The sequence below is a fragment of the Erigeron canadensis genome, chromosome 5 (assembly GCF_010389155.1).
Source record: "Erigeron canadensis isolate Cc75 chromosome 5, C_canadensis_v1, whole genome shotgun sequence".
Lineage (NCBI taxonomy): Eukaryota > Viridiplantae > Streptophyta > Magnoliopsida > Asterales > Asteraceae > Erigeron > Erigeron canadensis.
Window position 1 is genome coordinate 24,800,822 of NC_057765.1, and position 14,998 is coordinate 24,815,819.

The window sequence follows — 14,998 nt, forward strand, 5'->3', positions numbered from 1 at the left end:
AACAAAAATAGTTCATGGGAGTAACTTGTAAGAAAAGCACACAATTACAACCCAAGTCCAGCCTTGAACATTTTCAAAGGCGGCAAATTCTCATCATCAAGAATCTGAGTTGACGATGTACTTGATATTCCTAGTTCACCTGCAGAACAGGGTAAAAAAAGTTACAATAACAATTGACAAGCACCCCAACACATGCAACACCCACAATAAACTCACAATTATATTTCTTAGCAGTCATGGCAGTAAGAATGCATACATAAGCGCATGTTCTTGATCCTTCTTTTTGATAAGCTCCTCACCTGTCAAGCCCCACAATGTGACGGGGATCTGCAGGCCACTGCAAATTGGCACCAACAAACATCGTTAAGTGGAATACTTTCGACAAAATTCAAAAAACAAATAAATGATTAACAGTATACAGATTTCGTACCTTTCATTGGTCAGATTCAACAGTCTGCGTACCAGTAGACTTTGTTATCGGCACACCAACATACATAATATAACCCATGACATCTGCTGGAATATGTAACAACACGCAAGGCAAAAACACAATTGTATCATTTGTCAATGACGTAAATGTATTCATACTTACTATACGATTATACCAACACGGTGAATGCAGTTATTATAACATAGTTAATAACATAGACCGGGAACAAAAACAAAACCAAATCATATACACCACATACATATAATCATATATACGCATATAATATAGGTACATTGCATGCTACTCGTGTACTAATTCAATTCTATTAAAAAAAAAAAAAAGTCACGCTAATTGATTAGAAATGAATACAATTTCCTATTGGATGCATTCATCTTTCGATTTCAGACTACTGCAAGAATTAGTTAATTGACCAAGAATGACATAAAATGACTAAGTTTCTGGTTCATAAAAAGGCATTAATTAAAAGTGCTGGAAAAAAGGGGAGAAAAAACAGTCATTAAGAGTAATATGTCCATTTTAAGTCAATTTTATGGAGACAATATATAGTATGAAATAGAATGATGAATGCATACAATAATATATTTGTAAGATCGATGTGTACAATATAAATGAAACAAGTGAAAATTCAGTGTATTTTCAATCAATTAGCCAATACATTGTCACATATATATATAAGCCTGCAGGAAGAACAAGAACGAGGCCATGTTGCTTCAAGCATAGAATGCTACCGAACAATTTGGTGCATCAGAGGTCGAAGCATGTCAATTTTTCTTAAACCAAGTTGAAGAAGCATGGAAAGTTATAAATAAAGAGTCACTCGGCCTACACATGTCCCATATTGGAACTCGGTGAGATTACCACTAAGGTTGGATGCTTGAATCATGTGTTAGACTTTTATAACCTTGGCAATTTTGTCAGTTCGTGTTACTCAATTGTAAATATATTGTTAAATTATAACTCGTAATGGTAATATTTTGAAACTAGATAAATAGTTTATCCATTGTTTTTGTTGACCAATATTTTGTAATTCATAACTTTAATTATGATATATACAAAAATAATTTTAGGCTTCAATTAAACTTTTTTATTAATAAATAAGTGGTTACTATACATAAGTTTTCACCTTGTATATATAAAAAAGCTATTCTCATTATTATTGATTAGGAAATTATTTTCCAAACTTGTCAAATACTGTATATAATAAATTATTAGTTTTCAACGTGTACAGAGCAGGCAGACACTTTCAAAGGAACAATTGCAACTGATTTATAGATAAGAAGTTGAACTAAATATAACCTACTATTTGTAAAATTCTCACCAAATTATGTACATATGTCCTATTCTCCACTTCTCAAATCGCCTATATAAATCTAAATTAGCGTATGCAATTATCACAACTCAAATACAACATTATTCTTAGCTGCTTCTCTTTATTGTTCTTCAGTCATCCGAACTCTACAACATCATATCCATGGCTCGTTTCCATCTCAATAACATTCTCTTGATACTAGTTTCCGTAACTTTAGCATCATTTAGTGGCGAGAATGTCATTGCTGAGGCACGTAAGCTTTTAGAGACACCGGAGCTTCCAAAGACTACTATTCCAGAGCTTCCCATACCCACACTACCCGAGCTTCCGAAGCCCACTCTTCCTGAGATTCCAAAGCCCGTGGTTCCGGAGTTTCCAAAGCCTACACTTCCAGAGCTTCCAAAGCCCATCCTTCCAGAGCTTCCTAAGCCCATTGTTCCTGAGATTCCAAAACCCACGGTTCCGGAGGTGCCAAAGCCCGAGGTTCCTGAGATCCCAAAGCCCACCATTCCCGAGATTCAAAAGCCCACAATTCCTGAAATTCCAAAGCCCGTAGTTCCTGAGATTCCTAAGCCTACATTTCCTGAGATCCCAAAGCCCACCATTCCCGAAATTCAAAAGCCCACAATTCCTGAGATTCCAAAGCCCACACTTCCTGAACTTCCGAAGCCCACACTTCCTGAGATTCCAAAGTCCGTAGTTCCAGAGATACCAAAAGCTACTGTTCCAGAGATTCCTAAGCCTACGTTCCCAGAGTTTCCAAAGCCTACAATTCCAGAGCTACCAAAGCCCATCATTCCCGAGTTACCAAAAGAATTCCCCTCTGTGCCGCACCCTTGAAAATTTAATTTTCTTTTGTGAATGAGGATTTCTCATACCATTACAATTACAATCTTCATCATTTCATTGTGTTTGAGGAAGATTATATGATTATTTATGTGTTTTCCTTTTGTATAAATTCTCGTTGTGAGTTAATTCATGTTTCTGAATTGTTATTTATATATACCACAGAGTTTTATTGAATCAGAGCGATGTTATGTGTTGTGGGACTAGTGGTATCAAAGGAATAAATGTCTACTAAATTACTAACCAACTATTTCCAATCAGCCAATCTTATTTCTTGCCACTAACACATAATATCTCATAAGCGGAAATTTAGAAATTGTGATAAACTTTGATGCATTCAAAATACTCACAGAGACAATTAATCCTCATTATCTCAGAAATATGATATTGTTACCGCATTATGCTTTAATTGCCTTTATTAGTTGGGGCTCTGTACATCTCACCAGAGAACCGAGTTTGCTGAAAGTTGAAGCCATTGATCAAACTGATCTCTAACTTGTTTGCATTACTTAGTTACCTATGTAAATAACTTGAAGCTATTTTAATTAGTGACTAGAAATGTACGGTGGGTTATTTTTTCCAAAAAAAATCAGATGTTCCTGCATACGGTCGCCGGTTTTAGATGGGCTAAACGTTAGTATATATATTAAAATTTCGTGTTTGTTACTATTATTATTATTATATTTAATAAACGCAAATGATTATACGAATTTAATACCTTACGAGACAAAGTATCCGCGCGTTGCGGCGGTAAGATGGTGGGGGTGATAAGTCATGTAAGGCTACAATTAACTGGACAGTTCATGAACCGTTCGGCGGGAAGTTTATTCGTGTTTGTTCATTTAGTTAAACGAACCAACATGAACAAAGTTCTCATTCGTTCATGAACGTTCGATAATTTATTCGTGAACGTTCGTTCGTTTATGTTCATGAAATGTCGTTCGTAAAAAATAGTTCGTTTATGTTTGTGAACAGTAGTTCGTTATATTTGTTTGCATATATATATATACACAATCAACTATAATATAAAAAATAGTTTAAATATGAATATATATAATATATTATACTGATACCTAGTTATTTGAAAGAAAAATTTAAATAAAAGCACTTAAATTATAAATATTTCCTTGTTTGTGTTCGTTATGAACAAGTCATTATGTTCATCAATTTGTTCGTAAACCATTCGTTAAGATAAACAAATGAACATAAACAAGGTCCCGTTCGTGTTCCTTCAACAGTTTCTCATACATGCATAAAATAAAATTAATTTTCTCACGTTGTCCGACTTCTTAATATATATATCCATTGGCAAGATCATAATAATACTAGCTAGCTAGTTTGTAACACAAAAAGATGATAACAATACTAGTTGTAACTATATTCTCTTGATATTTTGATGTGAAGACGAAATGAAGCCTCATTAGGATGGCTTGAGTGCTAACCCAATGAATGGCGACTAATACGCACGCGAATGCAGGGGTGGCCTAATTAACCTCGCCATGCGACTTCGTTCATAAAAGAAAACTCTAGAGAGGTGGAAACCAGGATTTGAAACTCCCGTCTCATGAGTAAAACTTGATGCCTCACCAGTATATGTGTGGGTCATTCACATGAGTAACATTAAAATATTTTTTCATGTAATATTGGTAATTATAATTGTTATAGTACAAACACCATGACTTAAATTTTTTTTTTTTTTTTTTGGTTTATATAAGAATATAGGATAGGATAGGAAATATATACTGTTAGCTGAAAACCAAAGAAAAGAAACAACATTGTTAGTTAAACAATATCGTTAATTAAACACCATCATTTACACCTCAACAAATAGATTCCACTTAGTTATTAAGCAAATAAAAATTGACAGTAATTTAATACCCTTATATATACGGAAGTCAAACATACTAGAATAAGATGCATTTATTATAGGTAAGAAGTTGAACAAAAAAATACCTATTACGTATAAGTCTAAACCAACTCATCTATGTACACCCAACCCCTCTTCTTCACATCTCACATTTCTCCTATAAAATCTTGATTGCAAAACGCAAATTCTCAATCCAACTCAACACTGCTTAATTGATTCTTGTTTTTCTACTTCAGTAGTTATCCAGAATCAGCAACATCAATGGGTCGTTTCCTCCTCACTTCGTTTTTCTTGATACTAGTTTCTGTCACTTTAGCATCATTTATTGGCGGGATGAACGTTGCTCAGGCACGTAAGCTTTTGGAGACACCTGATGAGCTTCCAAAGCCCACAATTCCCGAGCTTCCCAAACCCACATTTCCTGAGATTCCAAAGCCTACACTTCCCGAAATCCCAAAGCCTACACTTCCTGAGATTCCAAAACCTTTAATTCCTGAGGTTCCAAAACCGACGGTTCCTGAGATACCGAAACCTGCAGTTCCCGAAATTCCTAAGCCTACTATTCCCGAGATTCCAAAGCCTACACTTCCTGAACTTCCAAAACCCACAGTTCCTGAGATTCCAAAGTCCACACTTCCTGAAGTTCCAAAGCCCACCGTTCCTGAGATTCCAAAACCCACACTTCCTGAGATTCCGAAGCCCACTGTTCCAGAGGTTCCAAAGCCCACAGTTCCCGAGGCTACGAAACCAGTACTTCCTGAGGTACCTAAGCCAATAGTTCCCGAGGGGCCGAAGCCTACACTTCCAGAACTTCCAAAGCCCACACTTCCCGAGTTACCAAAGCCTGAATTACCAACACTACCTAAGCCTACAGTGCCAACCATTCCTGAACTTCCAAAAGAATTCCCTTTGCTACCGCATCCTTGAAAACATGCTCTTCTTACATGTCTTTTATGTTTTCACAACAATCTTTATAACTACTAGAATTTTCATCATTTCATTGTATTCCAAGAAGATAGAAGGATTATATATGTAATTTTCTTTGTATAATATGTGATTTATCAATTAATTCGTGTATCAGATATCTCATTGATATATATATATATATAATCAAATGAGAATCAAATTAAAATGAGAACACTTAAAACTACATTTTGATGCATTAAAAGTCCATAAAACTAACATAGTGCATAACTAATTATCATTATTTAAGTGTTTAACAATACATTGATCCGTCAAAATCTAAAAAATCACGTTTTTTGTTGGATGCATCATTTTGATGAATATGGATGCAAAAAACAAAAAACGTGATTTTTTCGATTTTAACGGATTAATGTGTTGTTAAACACTTAAATAATAATAATTAGTTAAGCACTATGTTAGTTTTATGGACTTTTAATGCATCAAAATGATGTTTTTAAGTGTTCTCACCGTTCTTATTTTAAAAGTGTTCTTACCGAAGTGTTACCCTGTATATATAAGTGTTCTTATTTTAAAAGTGTTCTTAAATAATGATAATTAGAGAGAGAGAGAGGTATGTTTGTGTGTGTGTTCATGGAAGAGAATTAGAGAGAGAAAGGTAGATAAGAAATGGAGGGTGGGAGGAAATAAAATCTGAGATAAAGGGGGTGTTGGAGGCAATTTTAGATTCCAGCACTTAGACTAATACTCTATGAATCAGTCTCACTCTGTCTATTTAGACTAATACTCTACGAATTAGTCTCATTCTGTTTATTAGACTATAACCCCGAGAATCACAAACACGAGTTATACACATGAATGAAGAATCCAAAAAGGAAAAGGCAGATGTTATATACATAATTAACGAAAGTCAGTGGGTCCAACACCACGAGCGTTACAATTAACCACATAGTCAACGAAAGTCAAACATAGTCAAATAGGTCAAAATTCACGAATGTTATATATATATATGCTACAGATAGTTAAAATTTTGAATCTTTGGTTAGTTTCTCAAATCAGATTGGATTTTGGTTGTTCAGCGTAGTACAAATTATTGATTTGCATTCACCATGTTTAACCTTTAGGCTTTAGCTATGTGCTTGGTCATATAGAAAGCAATTCATGGGTATAGAGCTCTGATAAACCATTTAAAGAAAATGTGGCTCATTTTACATGGAAATTAAAAGCAATGTGTGGCTCTGCAAGTCTGTGCGCATATTTGTTTCGGTGGCTTTTACTAACTAATCTCAATCCCCGGCCCTTATATTCCAAATCAACCTCGTTACACAAATCAGCTAATAAACTCAACTATATGATTCAATATTGTAGGTTTTTAAGCCAGAGACATTTTATATTAAGGGTAACTGGTAACTATATGAATTCTTTCTTGAGTCGTTACTAGTTAATCTGATGCAGGATGAATTCATATAGGTGTCTATCCAACTTTGTTAAGTAACAAAATGGGGAATGGATTAGCCATCCACCATATTTAGGGGAGTGTTAGATTGCACGCGTAGGTAAATATAAAAATATCTCATTAGATTGTATGTGTCTAATATATATATCGTATATTGCCTTGTATTGTTTGAGTATGAATGTACACACAGTTTCCTATCTATCCTTGATAAATGACAGAAACATAAGAAGGGGTTCAATCTGGCTGCAAGTGTGAAACGGGTCAACAGCCGCTTCACATATGTTAGGTTCGTGTTATGCACACTTGGGTTAAGGTGGTGATTATGTGATTATGTCTTGCGGTTGTCAGGTTAATTGAACATATTCTAAGATAGAGTCTGCATAGACTATAATGCGATAATTCCATAGGTATATACATTAATTCAATGGTGACTTATGTTTGGCTGTTGCAATTAAACTGGTTAAATATGCCAAACCAATTAATTCAATGGTGACTTATGGTGACTTAATTCAAAGCTTGATTCTAGTATGTCAAACCAAAAATACTTACCTGATAATTACCTCTCAGTTAGGCGACAGTGGTAATACAAAAACTAGAAACAGAACAGTAAATCTCAAGATTTTAAAGCATTTATCTCTGATCGTTGTGATCTGTTTATTCCATGGCCAGGAAGGAAACAGAGATAGCTTATTGTATTAACACAAGATTTGTAATAACACAAGATTTTGTTTTTAGAGTCTTGACTGAGAATGTAAAATAAACAGCAATTCTACAATGGAATAATAGACGGAATTTCTTAGTTTTGAAACTGTTGGTACCTAGTTACATACATATGTACATTGTATGGCGGCGTATCTTTGACCATTTAATGATTTTTTCATTACAAGTCCAACAGTTATCACTTATCAAGCGAAACAAATTAAGAAATATGACGTTTAGTATGGCGTTACTTCATTTTCTCTTTTGTTTTAGATTTTCCTAAACAATTGTTTTTTGGGTATTCACACAATAAAGAAAAGTCAATATAAGAAATTCAAAAATTATTATTCGTCAATACATTTTAAAGCTAATCTTTTCGTTGGTTCCTGATTTGAGATTCGAGAAAGGAGGGTCAAACGCTTAATTAGAAAATAAAATTAAAAATTATAGATAAGCAACGATATATATCATGGAGTTGGGTATTATAAAATAAGTATAAAAGTAAAACAACTAAGACAAGATCTTGAACGATCATGGTTAAATTGATACACGAATATTGACAAAGTAATTGATGCACGATGATTTTTATGATGCACGGTAACCTTCAATGAAAAAAGGCCTATTGTTTTATTTATTTCAATTTAATATTTGTTTTAATTATGGTGTGGGTGTATTAAATATCCACAGATTGTGCAAAGAATTTAGAAATTTTTTATTTTTTTTATTTCTTTTATGAAAATCACTATTATTATATTTAAATTACTTAATAATAACAGATAGGCAGACAACAAGTTTCGCAGCACCTTTTTCTTAAATTTAAATTTATAAATGTAACTTCTACATTTTTTATTTTTTATATTCTTTTTTTTTTTTTTTTTAATTTTTATTATTATATATTAATTTTTTTTTTGTTGTAAAGATGATATGACAGATACATCATTTTCTGGTTTGTTTTAGAGTTTCCTAGCTAGACAACGTAAGAGTAACATTTGCGGATAGAAAGAACAATATACAAAACACCCCTTTGAGCTATAGTCAAATAAATAAAAAGATTAGCATCTTCCTAGAGGTGCAAAAAATAATGATTGAGTAAACTTAGTAAGATAGGACAGGTGCAAAACTAATGTGTTGATAAGAGAAGTTGAGCTAATCATGACAAATTTCATATCATTCTAACCAAAACTCATCTACTTATTGCCATTTCTCCCATCATATATTTCCCCATTTAAATGCAAATCGACACAAATGCATTCTCATTCCAACTACATAATATCAATGGCTCATTCTCGCCTCATGACTTGCTTCCTTTTAATACTAGTCTCAGTCACTTTGTCATCTTTAAATGGAGGGAAGATTGTTGCTGAGGCACGTAATCTTTTGGAGTTTCCTGAGCTTCCAAAACCCGAAATTCCAGAAATTCCAAAGGTCACATTTCCTGAAATTCCAAAGCCCATATTTCCTGAAATCCCGATACCTAAATTCCCCGAGCTTCCAAAGCCAGAGCTACCGCCTCTGCCAAAACTAGAAGTACCAGAGATCCATGATCTGCCTAAGCCCGCACTCCCAACCATTCCTGAGTTGCCCAAGGACTTTCCTATCCCATCCATACCCCATCCTTAGAGATTTATTTTTATCAAGGCTTGCAATTCGTTTGCATCTAGCCTTGTTACTATTGCTACCATGATCTTCATCATTTCAGAGTGTTTGATTGATGATATCTTATTGTTTTTACGTTCTCCATTGTTCTGTTTTTTGTTGATTCACTAATGTATTTCACACTTATTAATATATGTTACATATTAAATGAAAAATGTATCTAATGCCATGTACGTGTTAATTAAAGTTGAAAGTATTATATGGTGAATGATAATCGAAATCCAACCATGACCCTTAAAGGCATTGCAACATGAACCATTCCTGGTTGATTTTAGTCAAGTTCTCATTACCAATATGTTCTAGCTTTGAAGAGACTGGTGAATGATAATCGAAATCCAACCATGACCCTTAAAGGCGGTATTACGGAAAGAGTAATTGAAGATGTGAGACTACATTAGAAATGTTACATTCAAGTTGAACATGCCCCATTAAATTACGATACTAATATAAAGTAAACATCCAAGTGATACAAAAAGACTTACACAAAAAAGATACATAAAGCAAACTTGAGAACCCTATAAATTTTATGCAATAATACGTTCTCAACCACAAATCTAAAGACAAATTGATCCTATATTACGATACTAATATAAGAAGATTAATACAACACACCATGATGACCAGAATTCACCGTTCTTGATGGCAAATCCACCTGTTTTGGACTGCTCCTCCGGCAATCAAAAGTCCATTTCTCGTATGTACAATCTACGAAATTATAAGAACTCCCATGGGTACGTAAGCAAGTTCAACGTTGTGTAAGTTATTTATTTTATTGATTCCTGGAAAGTTGGATGAAATTCAACATCATCATAAAAACTTCAACATTTTTTTATAAGTTACAGACCATCTAAAACTTTACACTCACCAAAAGCAACAAAAATCGGTATTTTGACTATTGAAGTGGTAGCCAAAATTCGAATCTACCTCATCCAAGTTCCTATATCGATACAATTTTATTTTATTTTTTTGAGTTAATCCATCATTTTTTTCCACGTGCAACATCCTGTATAAAGTTCGATGTGCTGGTTCATTTATTCCCCAAATCTAAAGTAGCATACGTTATCTACGATCAGAAATTTAATTAGTTTGTTTGATCTCAATTGTCATATGTTAGTGTATGATTGAAAATATGAAACTTTTACAGGAAATGGAAAAGAACAGAGCAAAGGAACACCCACATTTTTTTCATTTGTTCTTCATTCATATGGAAAAATGAAAAACCAACTTTTCAATACATAAAACTACTAAACGTAAAAGTTGCATCTATAAAAATAGAAAACTACTTACCCCACTAAACAAAACTAAATAAAACTTACATAAAAACTAACTGCCATACGAGAAACTAGTAAACTTTATTATTGACTTAGTCTTGGATGCTCCATAAGATAAACTTGACCCGGTTCAGAATTATCCACAACACTCACCCCTTAATTCTGAACCTTCTTCTGAATTTCTTTCACACCCATTAATTCTCTCATCTCCAAGAACTTTATCCTTGGCAATGCCTTAGTGAGACTATCTGCCCTTTGTAGCTCACCACTAATGTGCTTGACCTCAATCTTTCCATCCTCCACACATTCACGAATAAAGTTAAACTTCGTGTCAATGTGTTTGCTACGACCGTGAAAGACGGGATTCTTCATAAGAGCAATAGCGGACTCATTATCAACAAATAATCGAACTGGTTTGGCTACTTCACCTGTGAGGTCGACCAACAAACTTCTTAACCACAAAGCTTGACAAGCTGAGGAAGTGGCTGACATAAATTCAGCTTCACAAGAAGAGAGTGCCACCGTTTTTTGTTTATGAGAGGACCATGTAATAGGATTGCCCGAAAAATAAAACACAGTGCCTGTTGTTCCCCTTCTATCATTTACATCAGTCCCGTGACTGCTATCACTAAAGCCAACTAATTTCCCATCTCCTCCCTTCTTGTAAATCAACCCAAAATTTAGTGTACCTTTCACATACCTTAAAATCTGCTTTACTGCAGTCAGGTGTGATTCCTTGGGGTTTTGCATAAACCTGCTGACTACTCCAACACTATAAGCAAGGTCGGGTTTCGTATGTAGTAAGTAGCGTAGGCTGCCTACCAGACTTCGATATTGTGTCTCGTCAACCGGTTTTCCATTTTCATCTTTAGTTAGTTGTAACTTGGGTTCCATTGGCCACTTAGCTGGGTTGCAATTCTTCACACCTGATGCCTCCAAAATACGAGTTGCATACCCGGTTTGAGTTATTGTGGTGTGATCTTGTGACTGATTCACTTCAATGCCCAGGTAGTAGTTCAAATTTCCCAGGTCACTCATTGCAAACTCGTTCATCATTTGACATTTAAACTCATTCACTTGTGTTTCAGTGGACCCCGTAACCGACAGATCATCAACATAAACGCCCACCAAAAGCAAACCTTGAGTAGATGTTTTCTTGTACACTGCTTGCTCTTGGGGACACCTTTCAAAACCTAAATCTTTCAATGCTTTGTCTAACCGAGCATACCAGGCCCTCGGGGCTTGTTTTAAGCCATAAAGAGCTCGGTTGAGCTTGTACACCATGTGTTCTTTGCCTTTGATCACAAACCCATCAGGCTGATACACATACACCCGTTCTTTTAGTTCACCATTTAAGAACGCTGTCTTCACGTCAAGATGAGACACTTTCCAACTGTTCATAGTTGCTAGAGCCAGTATGAAGCGTACTGATTCTAGTCGTGCAACAGGGGCAAACACTTCATCGTAATCAACTCCCTTTTTCTGAACATATCCCTTAGCTACAAGGCGTGCTTTATACCTTGTTGGGTTACCTGCTGCATCTTTCTTAACTTTAAAGACCCATTTTAGCCCTATGGGTTAACACCCAGTTGGAAGTTCAGTCAGCTCCCAAATATGGTTTCTTTTGATTGCTTCAAGTTCTACCTACATAGCATCTTTCCAATGTTTTAACCCTATTGCTTCTTTAAAAGAATGAGGTTCTTCATCTGATATCAACAACAAATCATCACAATCTAAAGTTTCACATCTTGAATATATATCTGGTAAGGACCTGGCCCCACGCACAGGCGTATGGTCATAATCAGATGAAGCTATCCCTGTCATATTCAAGCTTGAATTTTTTGACTCATGTGAGCTAGACCCATCACGTGTGATTGGATTATTTGCAGGAGACTCAAACATATTTAAATTATGAGATGTTGAGTCATGTGACTTAGGAGTTGTCACATCATAAGGAGCATGTCCATCTGACTCCTTTTCCATACGACCAATACATGGGGAGGAAGTATCCACATGAGTTTGATTAAACATTGGAGATAAAGATTCAGTACCTTGTCTCATCACTTTGTTTTCATTGAGTATTATATTTCCCCATAAAGTTGAGGACCCATTACTGCCTTTGTCTTCACACTCTTTCTCTTTCCAAACCCACTTTGTATTTTCTTCAAATTCCACATCTCTTCCAACATGAAGTCTATTTTTTACAGGGTCATACAAACGATACGCTTTGCTTCCTTTTTCCATGCCAAGATGTATCATTTGTTTGGAACGATCTGCTAGTTTTTTCAAATGCTTCTTACAAATTTAACATATGCCAAACACCCAAATACTCTTATAAAATCAAGTTTAGGCTTTCGTTTTTTCCACCCCTCATATGGAGTCATGTTTTCAACTCCTTTCGTAGGCACCTTGTTGAGAATATAAACGGCATGTCTCACCGCCTCTCCCCACAAAAAATTAGGCACCTCCATTGTTTTGAGGAGTGAACGAGTAACCTCTAAAATAGTACAGTTACGTCGTTCAACAACCCCGTTTTGTTGGGGCGAATACGGTGATGTAAGTTGCCTACGAATTCCTTCTTGCTTGCAAAACTTGTCAAACTTAGTTGACATGAACTCGCTACCTCGGTCGGTTCTCAGTGTTTGAATTACATGACCCCCTTCTTTTCAACTTTTGACTTAAAGTACTTAAATTTTTCAAAAACCTGGTCTTTACTTTGTAACATATATACCCACATGTATCTTGTAAAGTCATCAACAAGGAGTAAAAAAAACTGATTACCTCCTATGGTTTTTGGTGCAATAGGCCCGCATAAATCCGCATGCACAAGTTCTAATGGCTGACTTGCTCTCCATTGTGCTTCGGTTGGAAACGGTTTTCGGGCCTGCTTTGCCATCAAGCATCCTTCACATAACTTCTTCAGGCGTTTGATTCTTGGAACTCCATTCACCATATTCTTTCCAACCATTGTTTCTATCACTCGAAAGTTCACATGACCTAGTCGGGCATGCCACAACCATGGTTCTTCATCCAGATTCATAAGTAAACTAGTATTTTTCACCATATGTAATTCAATTTTGTAGAGAGATTCTTTAACCTTGGCACCTTCATAAACAATCTGCCTTGTGGGTTATACATTCTTAGGAAGCCTCCCTTCAACCAGACATTGTATCCATGTTCTTCCATTTGTCCTAGGCTGACAATGTTGCTGTGGAGAGCTGGAATATAGTATACATCAGAAATCTTTGATTGGCTGCCATCTTTACATTCCAAAATAATGGTGCCCTTGCCTTTTATGATCACCTTTGATCCATCGCCAAAACGAACAAGGCTTGTAACAGTCTCGTCCAGTTCGGAAAAATGTTCTTTGACTCCCGTCATATGATTACTAGCACCATTGTCTAAGTACCACTCGTTCCGATTTTTCTCATGTCGGTCCGGAAATACTTTCTCTTCATTCAGAAGCACCATTTGAGGGGTTTCCTCCCCATGAACTGTGAAAAGGAGGGAATCCTCTTCATCTTGTCCTTCAGTGAGATGAGCCTCTTCATCTTTTTCTCTTTTGGTTCTGCATTCTTTGGCATAATGACCATACTGGTCACATTTGAAACACTTGACATCTTTTTTGTCACGTGTGTTTTTCTGATGTTGGTTACCATTTTCGCGATGAAAACCACCTCTGCATCAACCACCTCTTCCACGGTATGAACCCCTTCCCCTGGATCCGTTACGACCTCCCCGGTCACTTGAAAAACCACGACCCCTACCATTTCCATGGTTTTCTCTGCCATTTCCTCTAACGGGCTTATTCTCTGATCGTGTGAGTAACAAGTTGTTCTCGGTTGATGTACTTCCGTGTCTCAATTTCAACCGACCTTCATGCACCTTCAACCACCCTATCGCTTCATCAAACGGCATCTTATCGGTATCTGAAAACTACTCGATAGACGCCACAAATGGAAGTAACTTGTCGGGCACAACATCAAATAATCTCCTAACAAGTGTACTATCCTCCATAGTCTCTCCAAGACTACTGTACTTCGATTTTATGCAACTCAATTTACCAGCAAACTCATCTATCGACTCACTGTCTTTCATTTTTAGCGCGTCAAAATCACTCTTGAGTGCTGCTAATCTCGCCTTCTGGACCCGATCAACACCCAAAAACCTGGTCTTTAGAGACTCCCATACTTCTTTCGCCGTCTTCTTCTTCAACACTTGAAGAAGAATGTCTTCTGGGATAGCCTGAAAAATAAACGCCCTAGCTATTTTATTTTTCTTATCATTAATCGCCTCCCCAGCAGATTCTATGGTTTCCCAAATCCCTTGAACATCCATTATGGCCTCCATTTTGATGGCCCAAGTCTTATAATTGGCTGAGTTGAGCATGGGACATTGGAACGGGAATGAAGTTTCTTTTGATGAGCTTGATGATGGATCAACCAATGACATGGTTTCGTGTTTGATTACTTTTGGCATAAAACAAGATCGATAAGGCTCTGATACCAAGTGTTAATGTATG

The 14,998-nt window shown here is 35.9% G+C and overlaps 4 protein-coding genes across 4 annotated transcripts; 3 read left to right on the forward strand and 1 right to left on the reverse strand.

Moving 5' to 3' along the window:
• The first annotated feature begins 1,922 nt into the window (after nt 1-1,922).
• LOC122601397 (protein PELPK1-like) lies at nt 1,923-2,600 on the forward strand. Its single transcript, XM_043774160.1, has one exon. The coding sequence runs from the start codon at nt 1,923-1,925 to the stop codon at nt 2,598-2,600; it is 678 nt and encodes a 225-aa protein (XP_043630095.1).
• Nucleotides 2,601-4,683: 2,083 nt separating this feature from the next.
• LOC122602294 (protein PELPK1-like) lies at nt 4,684-5,448 on the forward strand. Its single transcript, XM_043774997.1, has one exon. It carries the CDS (start codon nt 4,735-4,737, stop codon nt 5,398-5,400), a length of 666 nt encoding a protein of 221 aa, XP_043630932.1. The 5' UTR covers nt 4,684-4,734; the 3' UTR covers nt 5,401-5,448.
• A 3,363-nt stretch (nt 5,449-8,811) lies between these two features.
• LOC122602295 (protein PELPK2-like) lies at nt 8,812-9,318 on the forward strand. Its single transcript, XM_043774998.1, has one exon. The coding sequence runs from the start codon at nt 8,825-8,827 to the stop codon at nt 9,167-9,169; it is 345 nt and encodes a 114-aa protein (XP_043630933.1). The 5' UTR covers nt 8,812-8,824; the 3' UTR covers nt 9,170-9,318.
• A 4,215-nt stretch (nt 9,319-13,533) lies between these two features.
• Nucleotides 13,534-14,394, reverse strand: LOC122601398. The gene is made up of 2 exons (XM_043774161.1): nt 14,169-14,394; nt 13,534-14,051 (listed from the first exon to the last, which is right to left on the reverse strand). The coding sequence occupies exons 1-2, from the start codon at nt 14,392-14,394 to the stop codon at nt 13,534-13,536; spliced, it is 744 nt and encodes a 247-aa protein (XP_043630096.1).
• Nucleotides 14,395-14,998: the final 604 nt, after the last annotated feature.

Bases quoted from the DNA above. Each gene is read 5' to 3' on its own strand.
- LOC122601397 (XM_043774160.1), top strand. From the start codon at position 1,923: ATGGCTCGTTTCCATCTCAATAACATTCTCTTGATACTAGTTTCCGTA.
- LOC122602294 (XM_043774997.1), top strand. From the start codon at position 4,735: ATGGGTCGTTTCCTCCTCACTTCGTTTTTCTTGATACTAGTTTCTGTC.
- LOC122602295 (XM_043774998.1), top strand. From the start codon at position 8,825: ATGGCTCATTCTCGCCTCATGACTTGCTTCCTTTTAATACTAGTCTCA.
- LOC122601398 (XM_043774161.1), bottom strand. From the start codon at position 14,394: ATGCCGTTTGATGAAGCGATAGGGTGGTTGAAGGTGCATGAAGGTCGG. The intron at 14,052-14,168 runs GTGGTTGATGCA...ATTATGCCAAAG, and splicing joins GGGTTCATACCGTGGAAGAG to AATGCAGAACCAAAAGAGAA.